At 26.1% G+C, this 23,347-nt stretch overlaps 1 protein-coding gene across 1 annotated transcript; it reads right to left on the bottom strand.

Annotated features, from left to right (window-relative positions):
• Nucleotides 1-1,473: 1,473 nt before the first annotated feature.
• On the bottom strand, nt 1,474-13,642 carry LOC135924855 (serine/threonine-protein kinase 38-like). Its single transcript, XM_065459979.1, has 13 exons — nt 13,454-13,642; nt 13,361-13,412; nt 12,980-13,102; nt 11,179-11,262; nt 7,934-8,057; nt 6,831-6,985; nt 6,408-6,510; nt 5,274-5,359; nt 4,933-5,050; nt 4,347-4,470; nt 3,994-4,092; nt 2,514-2,602; nt 1,474-2,325 (listed from the first exon to the last, which is right to left on the bottom strand). The coding sequence occupies exons 1-13, from the start codon at nt 13,570-13,572 to the stop codon at nt 1,853-1,855; spliced, it is 1,749 nt and encodes a 582-aa protein (XP_065316051.1). The 5' UTR covers nt 13,573-13,642; the 3' UTR covers nt 1,474-1,852.
• Nucleotides 13,643-23,347: the final 9,705 nt, after the last annotated feature.

Here is a 23,347-nt window from a genome sequence, read left to right as displayed (position 1 = left end):
ATTAAAAACGATGGCAAATAAAGGGTATATTGTATATTTGTTTAGTAGATTTATTTGTTTTTATCTACGCATGCGCAAAATAATTTATTTTTTAATATATATTTATTTTAATATTGTAATACATTATATAATACTTTATTTTAAATAAAATATATTATAAAATAAAATTTACCTACGTTTAAACTTAGAAATAAAATTGTACTTTAGCAATAAATAAAGCGAATTCTTATTTATAATCTGCATCAGCCTAATTTTTCAGACTTAACGCTAATTTATTTTATTTTACCGAGAAACTCAACCCAAAATTATTTGTCCGCCTAGCCCTGCCCGAAATTGTTTTAAAAAATAGGCCCAGCTCGTTCTAACAGGGATTTGCACATATCTAATTCTTATGAAAATTTTTAAAAAAAATCTCTTATTTTCCCTCTCAAAATGCAAATAAATAGTCAATTATAAACCCAAATTATTTTATCACGCTCCAAGCCCTCAATTCCTCCTCCTAAACCTTGGCCTCGATAGGTCATAGCTTTTAAGATTAAGCGTTCTTAGATTTTAAACCTCAAAAACATTTAAATTTAGCTCCACTTGCCTCTTAACCATTCTACTAATTCTTTCAATGCATTATACAGGCCCATTACAACATTAGTTGCAGCTGCACCATTAGGTTACTGAGGGGACTGGAATATCTCCCCCCCCCTAAGAGCACAATAAATCATAAAATAGTAAAAGATTATTTTTTTTTAAAATAATAGCTAAAATCCAAACTCAATTTTTAAAAAATATATAATAACGGGCTTAAAACTCAATCAAATGTATGCTAGGAATATACCCCCCCCCCCCCCCAATCACCGCTTAGGATGGCGATGGCATTACCTATCTGGATTCATAGTGGAATTCGATTAACAGCTAATCGATTTTTAAAATTTGTTTATGAGATCAATTTTTCTTTTTTTAAATCCTATTCCTGATAATCTAATATAATCTATTGATTTTAATAAGAAAAACTTGATCTCATTAAAAGTTTTTAAAATCGCTCAGCTGTTAATCATGTTGGATCGAATCCCACTATGAATCCAGCCCAAAGCCTGGGAACGATTTACTATAGCAATAATTCATTATTTAGAAAATTTTTCATGCAATTCTTTCAGTCATATTAGTAAATTCTAAATGTATTTATTATATTCTACTATATAAAAATTTAGGAATAATATAGGTAAAATTCGTGAAAAACATATCACTTACTTTATTATAAAAAAAAATGCATATTTTTGAATAGTTAGCAAAAAAATCTTTATAAATATCGTATAAATAAATATTAAATTATTATATAAGTTTAATATAGAATGTATTTTTCAAATCACTGAAAATTATGTTGTATAAATTCGAAATAGTGACATAATAACACCAATTTGGAAAATATATACAAAGTCAAAACTTTGATACCTTTCAGATGTGATTCTTTTTTGGTTATTTCTAAACCATAAAACTTTTAAGGTATCTCTTCTTATTTAGATATGAGCAAAAAAAATATCCAGATCTTGAGAAGTCGCCTTGTAAAAAGTTTTTACTAAAATATATAATCAAGCAATTATTTAAAAAAAAAATTAACTGCGGAATATAAAAAATAATACATTTGCGATACTAAATATTAAACCAAATAGTAACTTAATGATTATTAAACTAATGCATATTATTTTTTAGATTTATCAAAATTTATAAACATTTTGAGGAACTTTTTTTTCTAGATAATGCATAAATAGTGTGTTTTGCTTTGCTCACAAATATAAATTTAGAAGAAATTTGGATTCACATTTTTTTTAAAGGAATAATTTCGAAAGAGATGATTTATATATTAAGTTTTTCCTTCGGGCTGAGCGATTATAATAGTCTCTGGCATATCGTTACCACAACTCAAGTTATTTACCATATAGTTAGGAGAATTATTATTATTAGTGGCATTGCAACCTGGGCTATTTCCATTGTCGCAATTATGAAAGGAGCTGTAAGGGGTGTTAGGATGGGATGAACCGATATTTTGGCGATCGATGGTTTGGAATCCATGATTCCTGGAGTCGCTGGCAACGTTTTCGATAGTTGAGGAAGAGGGGTTTTCTCGATTAGCGTCGTTATTGTCCAAAGAAGACGCGTTTGTCGAAGTGTGAGTAATGTTATTGTAATTGAGATGGGAGAGTGGATTATTATTATTGATATTATTGTTTCGAAAACGGGTAGTTAAGCCGTCGAACCTTTTGTAGGTGTAATTGACGAAGACCCAATCCTTAAAACCCACGCCGTTACTTTCTTCCAAGTCTTTGGAGGGGCGGGCTACGTGCAAATGTGTGGGGACGGGGGATATTAAAATATTTCATTTATCTCTGTATTCTTAAAAAAAATGATATTTTGGGATATATATTTTTTTAAACTAAATTGAAGGAAGGTTATAAACTTATAAATAACGACTCATTCACGAAAGGCATAAATAGGATTATATAAATTTAATAAGAATTGTTTACGAATTTCCAATGGAACTTCGGGAAATTCATCGAAATTAGAGGTATCATCTATGCTACTTACAGTTATCCTAACTACGGCTGGCCTATCCCTAAATAACAAAAAAATCATAGATTTTTATAATGTAATTGTAGCTATATATTTTTGAATAATCATTGATGTAACATAATGGCTTTCTAGATTCACCATATATAAGTTAGACATTAAAATAGGTTTAACAAAAAGTTATCCTAAATAATAAATAACATTTCATTCCAACCCTACTCCCTTTGTATTATCAAATTTTTTACAGATTTAACAAAAAATTTTATAACATTTAAAGGACATTAATCATAAAATCGTATATTAGGTGATATCTAAATTAGATGTAAAAAATACAGTAAAACTTCTTAATAGGACAACCTACATTATTGACCATCTCCTCATAGTGACAGTTTTACTGGGTCCCTTGAGATGAAATATTAAAAAGGTCAATGTTTTTATTCCCCTTTATATTGATCACAACCTCTATTATCACAATTTTTTAAATGTAATATTAAGATGATCTCTACAAATGTGACCATTTGAGAAAATATTCAACAAAAAAAATGAATTCAAGCCTACCTAAGGCCAAATATAACATCAGTTGATCAAGAAACAATCAAAACTTTTAAAGGATTTTATAAAAATATTATAAAAAGTGTATCAGCTCAATTTTTAGAATTAAATATATTCAATTTTACTGTTAGTAGTAAAATTAAATGGATAAATTTATGGTGGTATAAAGCAAAACCGGATACAATTATTAGGTGTATTGAGGAATCAGGATAGATATTTCAAATGATATATTTTTTTGTATAAATATATTCCACTAAAAAAATTTTTTTAATTCATTATATACGGATAATAATTGCACATGTGAAGGTTAAAAGATGTTTTTAATATTATATTGGAAGTTCATAACGAGACTATTTTGTAAGTGTCATCTTGAGTTCTGACAATAAGAAAGTAAAATCTAACCATAGACTTCCAAAAAAGGAAAATAATTTAAAAAATGTTTCGGCATATAAATTTAGTTATAATAGAAAGATGCCCTGGCATCTGGCTTACAAATTACATATTCAGAAAATATTTTTTTAAATAAATGTAAATATTAAGAGACAACAAAATACAAGCAATGAATAACACTAAAAAAATGAATATAAAATATGTAAATCTTATTAGATCTATGTTATGATTATATTTCACTTTTAAATGTTTATAAAAGAAAAGAAATATAAATAAAGACAGCTGTTTGTTAAAAGTGAGCAGCTAATGAACCACCCCAAGCAAGCACTATGGTAAGCGAAAAATAATTCTCCACAATTTGTTTCCCTGAGAAGTTAAAGGGTTATTCTTATAAAAAAATTAATAAGGGAAAATGTTTTTTTTTGGGGGGGGGGGGGATTATCTTTGCGATTCAAGCACTTTATAGAGGTTCTACTATATATTTAAAATTATTACTTGATAAAACTCCAATCTATCCCGCTGAAGAAGGGGTGAGTCTTGATTTCTTCCAAACCAGCCCCGTGGCCTAACCTATGTTCATAGTCGCAACACAACCTACAATTTTAAGAGGAAAAATATATCGTCATCTCAATATTTTAGAGATCTGCAGTTACAATTTGCACGACCTGGCCCAGGTATTTAAAAAAAATTTAATATGGCCAGGCCCGTAGATTTAGGACCGGGCCTGCAGGTCAATATATTAAGTAAAGAGGATTTTATAATAGATGGCTCATTTTAATAAAGGTAGAATTAGATTTAATTTTTTATAGAAAAATATCGAGTCCTTAGAAGAAAAAGGAAATAATAACTTTTTGATAAGGTCTTTAGCGTGATTAGATATAGGATTTTCAGGCTGAAATATTAAAGTTTCTTTCCAATTCATGATTTTTCTATACGTTTCTTGGGGAGTTTCAGAGCAAAAAGGTGGGTAACCTATAAATTAATAAAAAAAAGGGAATAATAGTTATTATACAAGTGATTTGTGTCAATCAAAAAATTAAACTCGATCACTCTCGACTAAAGGGTCTGCGTTAAATGACACTTCTAATAAAAGGGGAGTGGCGTATATAACGATTCTATTTAAGAGAGGACATGCCACCAGCCATTTAATAATTGAGAGAAATTATAAAAATAACTCAGAACTTTTAAAAAAAATTAATTTGAGCCTCCATTTTGGAAAAACTATTCGAATATTTTTAAAAATGAGTCGTTTTTAGCGGCTCTACCTTAAAGGCCGAAAATCTCGACCCAGCGTTCGAGCTGTTTAACAATGCGTAGGCCTAATATAGTTCATAAATTATTTTTTCAATAAAAATGTCAAAAGGAAATTTTTTTTTGACGAATAAACCTATATAACATATTGTTATGAGGCAAAATCAAAATGCAATTTGTAACCTATGAGCATCTCGTACATAATAACTCCCATAGACCACCAATCACAAGACTCCGTGTAACCAGATTGGGTAAAAACTTCTGGGGCAATATAGTCAGGGGTACCTACCGTCGAATAAGCCTAAAACAAATGTGTATATATTAGTAATAATCTTATAACCTGGTTGTTATTTTTAACTTTTGTTTGCTTTAAAACTTAGTACCCGTAAAAAGGACAAAAAAGTTTAAAAGATTATCCGATATATTTTTCCCTCTCTACATATTTATCAACTCGGGTTTAGAAAAAAATATTCAGAAATTTTTGATATTTTTAAGCAAGAAAGAGAAATAAAATTCAAGGTAACCAATGCTCTTCTATTCTTTTTCCAGCTTTCCCTTCTACGTTTGGAATCCAGGTATGTTAATTCTGGGTTAGTTGAAGATGAATATCCTAAAATTTACATTATCATATAAAAAAAATTAAGCAAAATTTAATGTTAAAATATATAAAAATATTAAACACTACCTTATAAACAGATTTATCCCTCGATCATTATATCTTAATATCTCCCAACTATTTTATTTAAAGAAGGAATTTGCTCAAAATGTATTCCATAGAGCATCAAAAAAAAGATCAGGGGTAATTAGCCAAACTTTAATTTTTTAGCAATCTTGTCTTGAAATGTATTTCATAGTTGCCGTTAAATTTTTGAATCAATTTTAATTTTAAACGACCAATATTAATTCAGGTTTAATCCTAAATGTTACGCAAAAATTGTCTGAAATATTTCTTTAGATCGGGCATAATATGCATGCTGAAACAACATTAGGCAAAATTAAATGAAAGTTTTTAAAAAAATTGAGTACTGTAAAATATAGTACTAAATTCTTGAAAAAACAACAACTGACTGTTTATTCAATTATTATTCTATATATATTTCTAAAATAAGCAATTAACAATTAATTTTATACAAACAAATTTATATTTACAAAATAAAACAAAATTGATATTTTTAAACACAACAGGGTACCCCGACTTAGCTAATGTCCAAAGCGTTGATTAGATAAATTTATCTGAAATTCCTTATCGTATTATTTTATATTATCTAAGAATGAAGAGTGATATAACTCCTTAAATAAAATTTAAATTCAATTTTATAACTCTTAAACCAAAAATAAAGAGATTCAATTTTAAAATAAGACGATATCCTTTATAATAATATTTGAGGATAAATTAAAGTTTGAGTCCAAATAGCTGAAAAGATATCTTTGGAATTCTGCAACGGGCAGGAGGAGGAGGGGGAATAAGAGTGCGAGTTAAAAATATGAAAAACAATGGGCGGGCGTTCGGGCTAAGAACCCGCCCCTTGCAGACCTCGAATCCCTATATACGCAATTTATTCCTAACTACTATAATTTTGGCCCAAAAAGTAGGGATTGAATGTTAAAAGATTAATAAAATAATAAATATAATTGCTTTCAAAATTTTTTTTATTTACTTAGTTCTTCTGATTGGACTTGAGACAGATTTTTGTAAAACTCCGTCCTGTGAGATTTTTTAAGCCCGGTGCAAAGGCCAAAATCGGATAATTTTATGTGACCCTTTTATTTTGATAAAAACAAAATTATTTATTGTATATATATTTCTTTGAAAATATTGGGCCTAAATGTATAATCCAAGGTTGGCCTTATTTTAAAACAAATTGATTTTTCTCCGAATAATCTCGGGTTCCATCCCATATGATCCCCCCCCCCTCTTATGAAGCCTTGTCTATTTTTTTTTTGTTGTTGTTGAGGATATCATCTCAGGCCCTATTAAGGCGGAAATCGCGCGCGACATCTCTCCGCGTTTCTTAACTTATAAAGTGGATTATATAGCTATAATGGACTCCAATTCTAAAACGATAAATAATTGCAAAAACTTTAGCAGTGAGTAATAAATTGTCTGGTTTGATGTCCCTATGGATAAATCCCAGGTTATGGATAGATTGAATGGCCAAGGCAGTTTCGGCAATGTAAAACTTTGTGGACTCTTCATTCAGGGTGTCCATTTTCATGAGGAGAGTCATCAGGTCACCTTAAGTATAATAAAAAAAAATAGTTTCATGACATCATTTAGAGTAATAGGAGAAAAAAATTAATTAAAGGGAGAAAGAAGGGCAAATAAAGTAAAATTAAATCAACTATATTTTCTAAAGAAGCATTCTAATAGAAGAAGAAAGAAAGAAACGTGCCTTAATTTTTGCTCTCAATTCTTCAGACAATACATTTTCTTTTGGATTTTTTAAAATGATTTTGACATAGGGTTAAATGACGCTACCTTATAAAACACGCTTAAAGGATGTAATTCTTTTTATTATTTTTTTAGTCTAAAAATTAAATTCTATTTAGACAGTTAGGACGTAGCCTAAAAGTTTTATCAAGAATTGAGCAGTGCTGTTAAACGGCTCGATCTCGCTGATTTTAAATTAAGATTTTAGCCAAAATAATATTCTGCTGAGGCTAGAGATTTTGTTAAATAGATGTATAAATCTTTCTGCCATCTATGAGCAAAACCTTCAGGATTGCGTGATATTCTTTGGCTAAAATATTTTGGAGGTCTTAAAAAAAAATCAGCCGATTAAACAAAACTTGAAATGGACAATATATAACGATGATTATTACCTTAAATTCAAATATTAGGTTTAGTTCAAAAGATAATCTTATTTTTTAAGTATTGAATAAGATTAGTTTCTAACAGAGTTTAAAAAAACAAAAATTTCTTACTCTTTTTTTTGAAGAACAAATATTTTTGATCAAATTTCTCCCAAAAATGTCAATTTTTTAATATAATTTTCATGCATAAAAAAATCTTTTAAGATGAAATAGAAAAAAATTTTGAAGATATTTTTTTTAGTTTCTCAAATAACACCTAATTGGATATGAGATTTGTCATATTGTTTGTTTCTTTCAAAATTATTAAAATAAAAAATTAAGCAAAATATTGAGCGAAGATTATAATTTCATTTTAAGGAAAAAAAGAAACCTCCTGGCAAAAATTCCATGATAAGGTACAAATTTTGAGCGTCCTGAAAGGAATAATACATTTTAACGACCCATTCGTGATCCGCTTGAACCAAAATATCCCGTTCAGCCCGAACGTGGGCAACCTATAATTTAGAAAAAATAAAATTAATACATATTTCAATTTGATTCAAATTGTTTTACAAGGTGAGATTTTAAATAATAAATAGAAATTTTGATTGGTGGGTTTTAGGGGTTGGAATCAATGTTAATCAAAAAAAATGATATATATATATATAAAATCGATTTTTTATAAAAAATTTTTATTTTTTAATTATTATATTTTATAAATAATGTTACAAATTTTAAATAACAGATATTTATAAAAAATTTTAAAAAAATTTCATTTTTTTTTCATTTCTCTTTGGGCTGTATTTTTCTTTAAAAAGTATCGTTTCACACGCGATGATTCCTTTTAAATATTTTGATACATGGATTTAAAATCTATTCTGATATCAAGATTCCACTTATGAAAATCTAGGTATCCACATAATTTAAGAATTTTTAAAAATCTTCAGTAGGAACATCTTCCCATATTCATTTAATTTAAAATCTTTGGCAGATTTTTTTTATTTGTCCTTTCGCCAAATCACGCATCTAGGTTATTTTTTAAGTATTGGTACAATTTTAATCCTTGGATTCCTGAATATATTTTCAACTTTTTAAGTATATTCTTTTGAAGTATATTCCTGAATATATTTTTCGAATTATATATATATATATATATATATATATATAAAAACCACAATATTTAAATTATTCAAAATTTCTTTATTTTTTATAAAAATTATACGAAAAATACAATATCATCAATATCCATAATACAAATCTATAACTATTATTACTACTATAATTATTATTTCTTTTTTTTACATTAAATAATAATAATATTTTTCTCCAATCAGATGTCTACAATCCATCTGATTGACGTCTAATGAGAATATATACATATATATATATTTTAACATACTAAGACAGTTATTAGGCCAATTTTATTTTTTTTTAAAAAAGAGAATATATCGGAAAGAATTTCTAAAATTAAAAAAATAAAATCATCTTAATAAAAATTTATTCAACTCATTTTTTTAACTCTCGTTTTCAAGGCTATCCATTAGACAGGACTGCCGCATGATAGTGCGCACAAATTGTGCGTTTACGTTTTGCGGTAATTTTTAAATAAAAAAAACGTAACGCTTGAAAATTATAATATCGTCTGCGTTATTATTTCTTTAATTTCTAAATATTCCTTTTTAGGATCTTAGTAAGTTATTTATATTATATTTTATATAATATTACAAAACGAAGTATAAAAAAAGTATTGAAAAAGCAAACATGTTTGCGTTTTTTTTAAATGGTTGCTAACGCTAAACGTTAATCTTACTAATTTTCACGAGCTCATTTGAAAGGCATTATTGGCGCTTGCAACGCAGCGTTTAAAAGGCTCAATTTGTTCGCACTATGATGCTTGTGGAGAAATTATAAATTGGTCTATTTTTAATCTTACTCTATGGATTTTTTTAAAATGATATATTTTTAAATAAATGGGATTTTTGAATCGAGCGACATCTGTAAATAATTTACCTGCATATAACGTTAACATGAGAGAGGAAAGTAGAAACGATTTACCTTCAATTTTTTTGAAGGGGTAAAAAGAGAAGGCATCTCTCCAAATGGGGATAAGTAAAAATAAACACTATATGTAGACTAATGATAAAAATGAATGCTAAAATAGAATTTAAATTTATTTATAAATATTTATTTCTCTTATTTGAGTTCAGTTTAAAGTTATAAACGCTAATGTTCAGAATATTGTTTGTAATAACTAGTTGATTATCACTAACTAATGTTCATATTTAATTCCTGGCCTAAATAATCATGATGCCTGGAAGAGTTTAATTAGAATTGTTTTAAGGTTATAAATGGTGGCTCATTATAATATTTTTTAAAATTAATATCATGGGGTTAATAGAGCATAATGGGGGGGGGAGTAATTATCGCGGCCGAAGAGCGCGGATTTAGGGAGGCGGTAGATTTCAGAGGTGTTTGGCTCCAATAAATTTTCTGTAATGTAGATGGCTTAAATAATAATTTATTATTGTCAATATGTTCCTTAATAATTTATTTTATTTTTTAATATCATTCAATCAATAAAAAAAATGGTTAATTGGCAAAAGGTCACTTAAGAATCTGATAAAAAAAATATCCCAATTTATTATTTCTTTCATAGAAAATTACAACATTTTACCTATTTGAAAATTTCAAATTTCTATTTAAATATTGAAAAGATTTTGTTAAAATTGCTCTATTTCTTGCCTGTAGTGTTGTTAAATCGTCGAAATCCGAATACTCTAAAAATATTCGCTGTCGGCAAGAGTATATCGTATTATCAAGATTGAGCCATCCTTTAAATTTAAACCTTGATCGAGACTAAGATGAGAGTTTTAGCTAAAAAAAATTTGATTTAATCTTAGAGTAACGTCAAAACTTGTTAAAAATGGAGCTATTTATCAATTATTTGTTGGCGGTGAAACTCACTCTATAACCTTACATAAAGCAGAAGTAAAAATATTAGAAAATAAAACATTTTACTCTAACTTTTATGTGGCTATAAAAAAAATATAAAAAAAATTCCTGATTATATAAAAATTTCAATTTTTATAACAATAATATAGAAAAAAGCGATTCATACACAATTAAAAAATTATTGGGGAAGGGGCTCAACTCCTCAAAATTTGAAAAAGCTAAAAATAAAAATTAGTGGGGGAGCTTAACCCCCTAGCAATACTTGCCTAGTTAGAATTTAAATCGAGGTATTAAATAAATCATTCCAATGGAATTAAGTATTTTTTTTTGAAAACTTAATCGCCACATTTTAAATAGTTCGCAACTTTTACTAAGAGAAAGTGTCAATTTTTTTTATAGATTTTAAAATAACATCTTTGTCACAATATTACTGCTTCCATTTCTTTTATTACTATTATATTTTTTTTTAATATAAATTTGAAACTTTTTAAAAAATTATAAACTAAAAGGATTAAATCAAGAGATTTATAAAAATAAAATATTCCTTAAATTTATGTCATAACTAATTTTTTCTAAAAAAAATTGAAAATCAAATTGAGATGCAGAAAAAAAATATCCTTCGAACGTAAAAATATTATAATTAGTTTGTAAATAAAATTACACATAAAAAATATATATTAAGACCTGTTCCTTTTCTAGCATCTCAGATTTTCTTAATATTTTCATGGCATAGACATGACCCGTATCCTTTTTTTGTACCAATCTAACCTATAATAAAAAAATTAAAATATTTTTTTTAAATATAACAATAAATTGTTTGATCGAATAAAAAAATCATTTTGATTTAAATAGTGATTTCAAAGCTTATTTTTTAAAAAATAAAATAATCAATTTGATTTAAATTCTAAAATTTTTTTATTATTATTGACCAATCAAAAAAATGAAATAATTTTTTTTAATAAAGTTTTAATCTAAAACAATAATATAAAATAACGATAATTAAAAATTTTTTAACGGTTCATATAAATAATTTCTAATTCTTGATACTAGTTATTATAGTTGGGTAATTACACTACATTTTTAACCGGCTAAACCAAGTTTTCAGCCGAAAACCATCACTTTGAACTCGGGATTTTTCTCAAAGTTAGCAGCTCAAATTTGGAAGATACTAATATAAATTACAACGCCTTAATGTTAACGGATTTTCTCCGGCAGACGCCTGAAGATTGAGCAGAATTAGCGACATTTAGCCATTACCCAATTATACTAGTTTAAATTAGTTAGTATATTAATTTATATATCTAAATAAAAGATAGCTAAGGCAAGCCTACTGTATAGATTTAAATTCATTTTTAAAATGTAAGCTAATATAATAACATCGATAAGAGAAACGTGATTGATAGATTTTCTTAAATATTTATTGTAAAACGATTTTTAAAAAACAGCTGATCCAATATTTTAGAAAAAATAAATAAGAGAATTTTTTTTTTAAAAAAAGGGGGTTTGGGTCCGAGTTTGGATAACATAAAGATTACAAGTAGAAAATTTTTTTAAATTTAATATATAATTTATATTTTGATTTATTTAAATCGCACAAATTGTAACATCCTCTAAAATATCATCCTTTTTGAGATTTCTACGTGAATTCTGACAATACGTATTCTAAAGAATAAAATTCACGTTCTATGCTGGCCTAAAATAAATAGCTATTGTACTTCTGTTGCTGGTACAAGTAGATCATATATAGTTCTGGATATATTGAAGAATTTTCTTCCCAGAATTTTAAAATATTTGTATCCCTATATATTCTCTTAACCTGTGAGAACTTTTCGATTAGAGATGTAATAGAAATTTGTGGTTCCTCCTTTTTATCAGATGTTAATTTTATTTTTTCCATTTAAAAGTAAATTTTTAAAGTCAATTGGTGTTATCATTATTATCAATACAACCAGTAAAAGTGTTGCTTATCCTATAACTATTTAAGATGGTCTTTAGAAATATGTTTTTCTCAATACTCAATATTGAAGGGTCTATACACAACACTCTTTTGCAAATAGTTTTGCTCTTAAATTTTCATGTTTTCCAATATTTCACATGAGAAAGAACTAGTTAATTTTTCTAAATCTAATAGGCATTTAATCCATATTGTCCTGATTGCAATGTTCATGTTGTTATCTTTAGAGGTTTCACTAAAATTGATATAAAACATCCAAAACTATTCTATTTGAGAATGATTTAATGTAAATTTGAAAAGAAATTAATGTTTTAAATGTTTGAATATAAAAGAAAAATAAACTAAAATACTCTTTCTAGAAAAGGCTAAAGGAAGAAAGTGATATGGCATCATACTATTAAATAATTTTAATTATAACTAAATATCATAAACCATTCTGAATCGTGGTGTCAAATGAGAAAATAAGATTTTTATAATTTGACATTTTTTAAAAATTATAATCGATCCTCATAATAAATAAATAAAAAATACTTCTCCAAAGGCTCCCCTCCCGATGACCTTCATTGGTTCAAAATCATCAACGCCAAGTCTACAGCGCTTTAATCTTAAGAATTCTGTTTCTTTTATTGCATGTTGTTGCCTTTTGATCACTTTCTTGTGTATATAATTTGCAAGATAATATATAAAATAAATGCTCATGAATGTTGTGAATAATAGTGTGGCTTAAATTTTTAAGGGTTAAATTTTTTGAAATAACTTAATTCTAATAAAAAACTATATAAACAATGAAATTAATATATTATAAATGCTTATTATAGGTGACAACACATAACATTATATAAATAAAACTATACAACTTTAGCTAAAGAACACATCTAGAATTGCAGGATAATTATTTAAGAAATGCCTTACTTCTTCGTTTGATAATCCCTCATCATTCATAGATTTTTCCAAATGGCGTTGCCTAAAATTTGTATAATATAAACTTGCAATATTTTTTAATACCTATTCTGACGTTCAATGTGTTGCATCAGCAAATTACTATAAAAGTTTTCAAGGGTGATTTTAGTTCGTTGAACCTTTTCAAAGGTATGAGGACTAATGGCACTATAGTTAGTAGTCATTTTAAAAACAATTTTATAGGTATAAAAGGTGTTATTTTTTAAGTTGAGAAAAAAATATAAAATAAAAATTTCATATGATCAAATATATATATATCCACAAAATAAACTTAAGTACTCGCATTCAATTATATTTTTAAAAAGATAAAAATTACATGTAAGGACTGCAAATATGGCAATTTTTTTAGGTGGTGCAACTACTACCATTACTTAAAAAATCTGTTAGTGCTCAACCTCAAATTACAACACTTTATTAAGAATGTAAAATAAATATTCTGATTTAATGGTATAAATATTTAATTAAATCATATATTTGTATCATGATAGAAATTCTAATTAGAAAATGGCATGGCAAAATACTATAGAGTTTTTATTTTGCAGAATATATAAAATATATTATATTTATAATTAATAAAATTATGAAATAGCCTGACTTGTTTATAGGTTATATTTCTATATATTATTTTTTAAATTTTTTTTATAGGTCCATTATCCTTGTTTATTAAAGACAGTAATAATTAGTTATTGAACATATTGAAGAAATTAATTATTATCCGTTGGAAAGATTAGAAGTTACCACTATTCTCTTGTTGTGATAATGGCTGCTTTATATGTAAATTTTAACTGAAAAAAGTCTCGTTAAATTTTTTAATCAAGTTATAGCATCTTCAAAAATTAACCGGGGTCTGGATCTTATTCCTTAATTCAGCACCATATTCTTAAAGGAATAACTATTACAGATTTTTACACATAATCATTATATTATTTTGATCTTGTTTCTTGCTAAAAAAATAGGTAATCCTTTAGCAGATTCCACGAATTTTCCTTATATATTTTTTTTGATATATTCCAAAGTTTACTTCGAGCGAGATCTTGAATAGTCTATAATTTGAAGATATATTTTTCCAAAATTTTTTTGCAGCGATCTATAAAGAACATAAAATTTGAAGATCTGTTTTTTTTTATACCAACTGACCATGAACATTTAAATGATAATTTAAATCATTATTTTAATTTTAAATTTTGTTTTTCAGAATTAGGTTAAATAAAATGTTATATTTTATATTGGGTAAGTTCAAATTTAGTATTATTATTTAATTTTTATAATTTCCTTGAATTTGAAGTAAATGGATTATACTTTAACATGTTGAATTATGATTTCAGTTAAAATACCATAGAAAAATGACAATAATAATTTTTATTTTTAATTCCTTTGATACAAATGGGTTAAATATATATTCTTAAAATTTTGATTTTTTTTTGATGCAAATAAACATTTAAAAAATGTACACTAGAAATGTGACAATTGTCATAATAGTTTCTGAACATTTTTGGAGTAATTGGGTAAGATAATTAGAGAATCTTATCTATATTTTTTTGACATTTTTATTATATCTATATTCAGGTTGCTTTATTTTTAAATCTCTATATATTTTTGTTTATAAAAATATATTTAATTTTGTTATTTTTTTTCCTTGTAGATTTTTGGATTAATTTTATTATGCTTTCCATCTTTATATTTTAAATAGCATTCCTTGTTATTTTATTTTAAAATTTAACAATTTTTATTATTTTATATTGGCATACCAACATGATTGTTGTATGCAAATTAGATAATTCAATCTTATAATTTCTCGTCCATATATACATAGCTTATTTAGGGCAATATAAAATATAATTATTGTTATTTCACTCTCCAACATTTTGGATTGCTCTTTGTACACAATATACTTGGTATAAAATAAGTAATTTTGCGTAATTTCAATTTCGATTTTATTTGTCTAAAATTTTATTATAATAATACACTTTTGATTTTTGACCATAATAACATAAAGAGTATAAGAATATTTTATTATAATTGTTGAAATATAATGTGCTTGCTAATATTTTGCATAATTTCTAAACAAGTTGACTTTTTGGGGGGATAGTTCCTCTAAAGAAATATACCTAACCTGTTGTAATAATTAATAATTATATGCTATTTCTCTATGTATTTCTCTTGGTTGGTTTATATATCTTTCCATATACACTCTTATTGTTGGGTCATACACAAGTCATTTAAAGCTATGATATTATTTTTTTTAGAACCACTTTATCTTCACCTCCTAAACAGCTTTATGGATTATTGTACAGAGGGAATAGATAAATATTTCATAAAAGTATCTTGTATCTAAGATAATCTTATTTAGCCAAATATATAAGTATCTTATATATTGTATCATTTTGATATTTTTTTATAAAATACTTGTTCTGCATATAAGTACATTTTCTATTTTAATTAGATCCTTTTTTTTAAGAACCTGCATTGGACATATTTAACACTGATCTTGTGCAGAATGTATAATCATCGATAAAATTTAAAATATTATTCGTATAATTGACAGTACATCAAGGAAGAGATATATTAAGAGGTAAGAATGTCCGAATCGGAAACTCTAACAGCAACTTTTTATTAGCTCTTGTAACTACAATACATGTAGTAGGAACACGTGCTAGCCCTTATTAATTTAATAAATTAAATAAAATTTGAAAGGAGTCTACAGAATGTATAAAAAATAATAGTATAAAAAATAATAGTATAATTTAATACGAATGCATTTCTAAAGCTCGCTCACACTTTGCAATTATTAATTTAGTCGTTAATAATGTCATTATTTGCATTGAGGTTACCTTACATCATAATGTATACTATACATGATTATCTCAATCTCTCTTCCCCAAGATAATTTTGTGTTTTCATGATTACGCCGTAAATCATTTTAGAGATTAAAATGTAACTAAATAATTCAAAAAACTATATTTACCAAAAAAAAAACTAGTCAATATCTTTAAATTTGATTAAATTTCTATTTAAAAAAATATATATTCTAACTACATATTTAATAATATTATTTAGTTGAATAAAGCAATAATACCCACCTCAGATATAAATGGAATGAAAATGAAATTAGGTTAAATTAAATTAACAATGTCGTCATGATGATTAGAATTTTGAAAATATTTAAAAACAACCTTAGGTGTTGTATAATATATTCTTGCTACGTTAATAATAGTGTTGTAGTAAATTTTCTTAGTCAAAATATCATATTTGGAGAAATATTTTGGCATTTGCTTATAAGTTCTGGCAATATTGGATGTCGGATGATAAACTCTGTTAACATTAATAATAGTGTTGTAAATTTTCTTAGGAGAAATATCATATTTTGTAAATGATTGTGGTATTTGCTTATAAGTTTCATCAATAATCATATCGTATTTTACATTATTAGTTTTAGCAATGAGCATTGACTGCATAGGTTTCATGGTTAAATTATTAATGTTATGCTGGGGCATATCAGATGTTAACGAGAATGTGGTAAAGTTTTCTATTCCTTGATTATCTTTCAGAGCCATTTTTCTAAAATTATTTTTATCCAAGTTCTTAATCAAAAATCTTTGTTTTTTCTTGAAAGAGTGATGTTTGCGGTGTTTTTTATGCAGCGGTGACGTGTTTATATTTGAATGCCCTTCAATTTTCGTAATATTCTGATAGCTTAAGGTAATAAATAATCCATTCTTTTGTACAAGCCCTATACTTTTTTCTTTAAAAGGAAAATATTCTAGCTTTCCAACTTTATCACCGCTTTCGTTATTATTTATATTATGGATCTTTATCGAATTATACATAATGGCTGGATAGGAATAATTAGTGTCATCTGGCAAACTGATTTTGTTAGGTTCTAGCCTAGATTGTTTGAGTATACCTGATAAATTTCTCTGCGAATCCCGAATATACGAACCATTATGTTTAGAACCATATTGCTTACTGACATTAAAATGATCAACAATCATGGTATTTTGAGGGATATATGCGTTCTTAGTTGCATTTCCGCCGCTCGATATACGAATACGGTACAAATCATTTTGTGAGTCTGATAATGATACAGAATTAATAGTTGTAAATTTACTGATGGGAGTATAGACATTCCAAGTATTACCAGTTGCTTTGGTGTGAACCTTGGCCACTAAATGGTTATTTATCATTTTAAAATGAGCTCTACCCATATCATAATAATCGGAAAGTTTATTTAATCTTTCCTCTTCTTTATCGAAAGAAAAATCAATTCCCGACAAATCCGGTTCTAATACCGATTCAGACATATCGATGCCGGTAATATCGTCGAATAAGCTATTCACGTTATATTTAATCATAGCCACATCATTTCCCTTTCTATCAGAATATCCATGTTTGCTTGAATAATTCTTTACGAAATCTTTTTCGAACTCGGTATTGTCTGGCATAATTTCGAGAGAATTTATATTTGGCCTATGAGCATTTTTTAAAGCGTCTTGAGAATCACGGAACCTAGTATTGGCGTTATTCCGATATTTAGCTAAGTTGTCATGATCCTGATATTCATTAACCATCATATCCGTGTCCAAGAGATCGTTAGGAAATTCTATATCATTTATGAGAGCATGTTCCTCATAATTATTAGGGTCCGCGGGATAATTTTTGTTGTAGTCGTAAACACGATCTAAAATGTTTATTCCGCGTTTATGTCTCAGGTAGGAGTCTCGTAACCTATTTTGAACAGACCTATTTACCTGAATATGGGTAGATGTAGAGGTTTCAAGAAACGCTTTCAAGATAAGTATAGTTAAAATCGAAAAGGATAAATACATACACAAAGGGGAAATATAAGAATAATATATTTTTAATAAACATAATACATGTTTATTAAAGTCTACAACTATTGATTGTTAATATTATTTAAATTATTTATGATGCATAAAATTTATAACTCTTAATCATTTTTTTATCAAACTAATATTAGTTGCGGAGTTTTTAAAATAACAGTTTCCTAGTTAATTAATCTAAAAATTATAATAGAAGCCTGTAATTAGACTCAGAGACTTTAATAAAATCATAAAAGACCCAAAGTTTGTTTAAAAATTTACTTAATTTTTCTTTTCTTGCTAAAATTAAATTCATAATGTTAAGTAAATGATCAAATAAAAAATTTTGAAAATTGATTTTAATGGGGAGAGTTCTCCCATTGGACACTCTAAACCTTGGCAAATAATTACTTTTCTTAACTAATATAAAAAAGGTTAGCATTTAACATTTCTACATAGTAAAGATAATTGTGTGTATATGCCGTAGTGGGTTTACAAAAATTATGACGGAATTTAATCGACTTAGGTTTTTAGGAAATCTTTAAAACTTAAATAATTTAAAGTTTTACAGAATCATAATTCAGCGTATTTTGTTCTAAAAAAAGGGTTAGGTTAAGTTAAATCGGTAGAGTTCAAATGGTTGACTAGTGGTCTGCAAATGGCAAAATTCCCAGTCCTGATCAGTACTGGTGCGAATTTATTTTTTTGCCCGACCCTGACAGTTTTTAATTTTTTACCAAGGTTTCTCCAAAATTCGCACGATATAACCTGAAATATTTGTAGTTGAAAACCAAAATGAACCACTATTTATAATATGGGGAGGGGTTAAATTAAAAAAAAATGCTTATTTTTTTATGGATTATCACTTCTATCAAATATCAAATTTCAACAATAATTCTAATATACATTATAAAATATGTCCTATTTCTGCTATAACCCTGTTTTGAGATTAAATTAAAATAATAAAATATATTAATAATTTGTAATCATTAAAATCATAAGCCAGTAAAATAATTTTAATAATTTTTTTTTTATCTTCTATAATCTCTAATAAACTAACTTGGCATCTCTTAATTTTTACCTGGTTCGTAATATTTTACCTGCCCGGCCGAAATTTTTTACAGGTTTACCGAACCCCAACTCTGAGGTTAGGTCGGGTTCTAAGCTCTGACTTAACCCTGTGAGTTAGACAATTTAGCTCTAAACATTTGTTTAAAAATACATTTTTTATAAATGAAAGTGAAATAAATTATATCAAAAAAATTAATATAAATTTACTTAGAATACCATTCCTCCCAGGTCTTTCAAAATTTATAAACGCGTTTTATAGATAATTTAAACTTTATAAAATTTTGTAGGAACCTAGGGAAATGGAGTGCAGTGTTTGAATTCCTGCAATGTATATTTATATCATTTTTTTTGTTCTTAGATTTTTTCTTTATTTTTATCCTATTTTTCAATTTTTCTAATTCATGCAAATAACGGATAAGTATTTTATAAAAAAAAATGCTTTATTTAGATTTTATCCAGTAAAATCGAATTAATTTAATATCATATATATAAACCAAAAAATATAAGATAATCATAAACATGAAAATTAGTCCCTTTTATAGGGAAAATAAAAAGCGCAATTATAAATTAAAATAAAATTGGGGCAAAGGAAAAAATGTTTTTGCAAAAGAGAGTTGTGTTAGTTTTATCTTACATAATTGGGGATAAAACCAACCCTCCTATACTTTTAGGAACTCAAATTATACCTCCGAGGGCGATCTCCGGGACCCAAATATTGAATTTTAATTACTGAACACCTTACTAAGGAATCCAAAAGTATGAAAAATCCAAAACACAAAAATCATATGTTTTAATTTAATGTAAAACAAAGGAGGGATTTTTTTAAAAAAACTATTTTTAATTTATATGTGGCTAAAAAAAGGGACAAAAAAAAAACTAGTTTAAAATAAAATAAGGGAAACCATATTTAACAGATTATAATATATAATATGTCATATGCTTAAATTCCAATAATACTAATAATTACTCAATTCCTATTATAATTCTTTTTTTTTGGATGACCTTATTCAGGGGCATTTTTGGGTCACAGAGGCAGCTTAAATTTCTAAAAATTATGCTTAGTTAGATCAAATTATATCTGAAAATATATTAATCGGAATCGAAGAATTTTAAATATCATTTCTTGCTGGTTTTTTAAAGTTTTTACCTATTTGATTGCAAATATTGATTGACTGTCCCTGTGAACGGCATACGCATATAATTGCTAACTATTTTATAAAAAACCAAACCCTATTCTATATAAAATTATGCCTTATTTGATCAAAGGCCATAAAATTAAATTTTAAAGATTAGTAAAGGTCTGCGAGACAATTTAATTTTGCACACACAAATTTTTTAATATAACCAGGAATTATTATTTTAATATTAAACATATAATTTCTAATTGCGATTTAACTACAACAGTCCCTCGCAATGTCCTTATCCCGGTCCAAATAATCCTTCCCTAAATAGATTTTCAACCTAATCTGATGATAAATTTAAATAAATATCAAGTTATCAGACAGAAGGGTAACACTAGTGTCGTTAAACGGCTCGATTCAACCTATTTTTAAAGGATTTACTCCAAATAATATGAGCAAGCATAGAGAAATTGTTAAATAGATGTTCAAAACCTTTCAATTATTTGGCTAAAATATACTGGATTAACTGTTTTTAGAAATCGAGCCTTAACAACACCATCTTTACGTCACGCGTAAAATTTAAGACATACATTTTTCTGTGCGAGAGTAAAAATCGATCTTTATACTTATATTTATCTTTTTAATTTATGGATAAAATCAAATCTAATTGAAAATACTGAAGTGAAAAGAAAAATTCAATTGTACAATAATTAATTTAGAGGAAAAATAAGGATTAAAATTGAAAATAAAAATTATACTAAAATCATTAAAAGTTTATTTACCTGACTGATTAATTAAATACGATGATAATTAAGATTTATATTTTGTATTTTGTTAGTAAAAAAAAAACTGACAGACTAATTAAATTATTATTATATTTTAATATATATATATATATATATTATCTAAATAAAATTTGAAGGTAATAAACATCAGACTATTTCAAAATTTAAAAAAAAAAAGAAGAGATATCATTTTGATTCCAAAATAGTAATCTTGTAGAAATAATTTTTTTTTAAATGATTAATATCGCCTTCAAATTTTTATATTAATTTTGAAATTATATATGAATAGTTTTCAAACTAACTGGGATCTCTCAATCACATGAAGAAGTGGGGATAGCAGTTAACTCCACTTGAAAAGGGGATTTATTGAGAATATCGATTTTATGTTAAATTTTTCATTCAATAAGCCTTAAAATGCACATAATTTGAGCGTTTGCAGTACGTCTTTTAGCGTAATAAATTTTTGTTTAAATTGAAAGAAGTATGTTTTTCATTGAAGGGTCATTTTAAAATTTTATAAATTTTTTGAAAATTTTATAAATTTTAAATGGAGTTTATTTCTTATCTTACAGTAAAATAAGGTAATCTACATATATATTTTGTTTATTTATATTGCCTAAGAGTTTATGATTCAATCTTCCAAATTGATTTTGAGGCCTTGGATGGTAAACAAATATACATAAAATATCCCAAAATACTAGTTCCCAACATTTCTGTTACAAACACAGAATGTCTGCTTTGACAACAATGCATTTAATTTTAACCTTTTCTTTTAATATATTATCTTTTGACTAAAACTATCAGTAGTATTTCCATCCTTTATTGTTGGCTCCATGAATTTAATGCATTCATATCATCTGTAAGAAAGTTCAGAGCCAGGAGCTCCTGAGGCCTAGTCCATTTTATCTTATTTATTTGGTTTTTAAAGATTTTCAATTTCTTCTTTAAGCATGATGTAGTGGAAATTCCATCTCCAAACTATTTAATAATATAATTTTTCATTATTCATATATATTTACCTTAATCATATGGTTTATAAAGCATTCAATACTTATATGGAGTTTTTAATCATTTAATATATACGAAAATTATTTAATATATACCAAAATTATATAAATATCTTTTAATATATTCTAAAATTATATAATATCAATTAATAAATGAAATAAATTTTTTATCCATTTTCGAATTTTAGAGCATAATTAAAAACGCATAAAATCAAACCAGTTAACCTTTTTATAAATTAATTTTAACGCTTACCGTAAAAAAATACAATTTGTACTCTACCATTTAAAATGCATTATTAGTTGTTTTTTTTAACAATAATTTAAAATTTTATTTATTCGTTAATTACCTCTAATTTATTTTAAAAAATTATTTCCCTAGCATAATGAAAATATTTTCCAAAAAATTTCACATATTAGAAGAAGTTTTATTTTTATTTTTTTTAATATAGGGCCATAGAAATGATTAGAGAACTCACTCTTGCCGCCTACTCACTCAAGCCTCCTGCATTTTTCTGAAAATAAACCTAGAATATGAATAATTAAGAAACATATATCAATATTTTAAACGTTACTTAGTAAAATGTTACATGCTACTTTTCTCGTTACTCTGAAAATAAAAATAATCCTTACTTTTCTATATTTTTCAAAAGTGTAACTCTTTATTATACTCTCACTTAAATACTTTATGAATTTTAATAAATTTAAAATATACAATAAATTAAGATATTCATAAATTGATTTTTGATTAAATATTAATTTATGATCTTTAGTTTGGATAATATTTGATCAAAATAAGATTTCGAGAATGTTAAATAATAAAATTAATGTTTGATCTTAAAATTCTGGCTTAAATTAAAGGAATTAAATTAATCGATAAGAATTTTTAAAAAAAGTATAGAATAAATTATGGATTATTAGCCTTTGTTTTCGCAGGGAATTAAAAAAAAATCGTGAATATGCGCATTTAGCAAAAATAATGTCTTTTTTATTGATGAGCGTGCGTGATATCCCCATTTTTAATCGGTAGCGAAAACAAAGGCTTTACTATTTTATTTCTAGTAACTCTTTATAGCCACTTTTTTATAAAAATTTTTTAGTCAATTTTTTTACTATAAAATATTATGTTTGTTTATGC

This window comes from Gordionus sp. m RMFG-2023, chromosome 2, assembly GCF_954871325.1.
Source record: "Gordionus sp. m RMFG-2023 chromosome 2, tfGorSpeb1-WG-v2, whole genome shotgun sequence".
Lineage (NCBI taxonomy): Eukaryota > Metazoa > Nematomorpha > Gordioida > Chordodea > Parachordodidae > Gordionus > Gordionus sp. m RMFG-2023.
This window is presented reverse-complemented; position numbering and strand designations above follow the sequence as displayed.

Excerpts from the sequence above, each read along its gene's own strand:
- LOC135924855 (XM_065459979.1), bottom strand. The coding sequence starts at position 13,572 with ATGACTACTAACTATAGTGCCATTAGTCCTCATACCTTTGAAAAGGTT. Across the intron at positions 13,413-13,453 it reads CACATTGAACGTCAGAATAG|GCAACGCCATTTGGAAAAAT; the intron begins GTATTAAAAAAT and ends TACAAATTTTAG. Across the intron at positions 4,093-4,346 it reads GCTAAAGACCTTATCAAAAA|GTTGTGTTGCGACTATGAAC; the intron begins GTTATTATTTCC and ends TTAAAATTGTAG.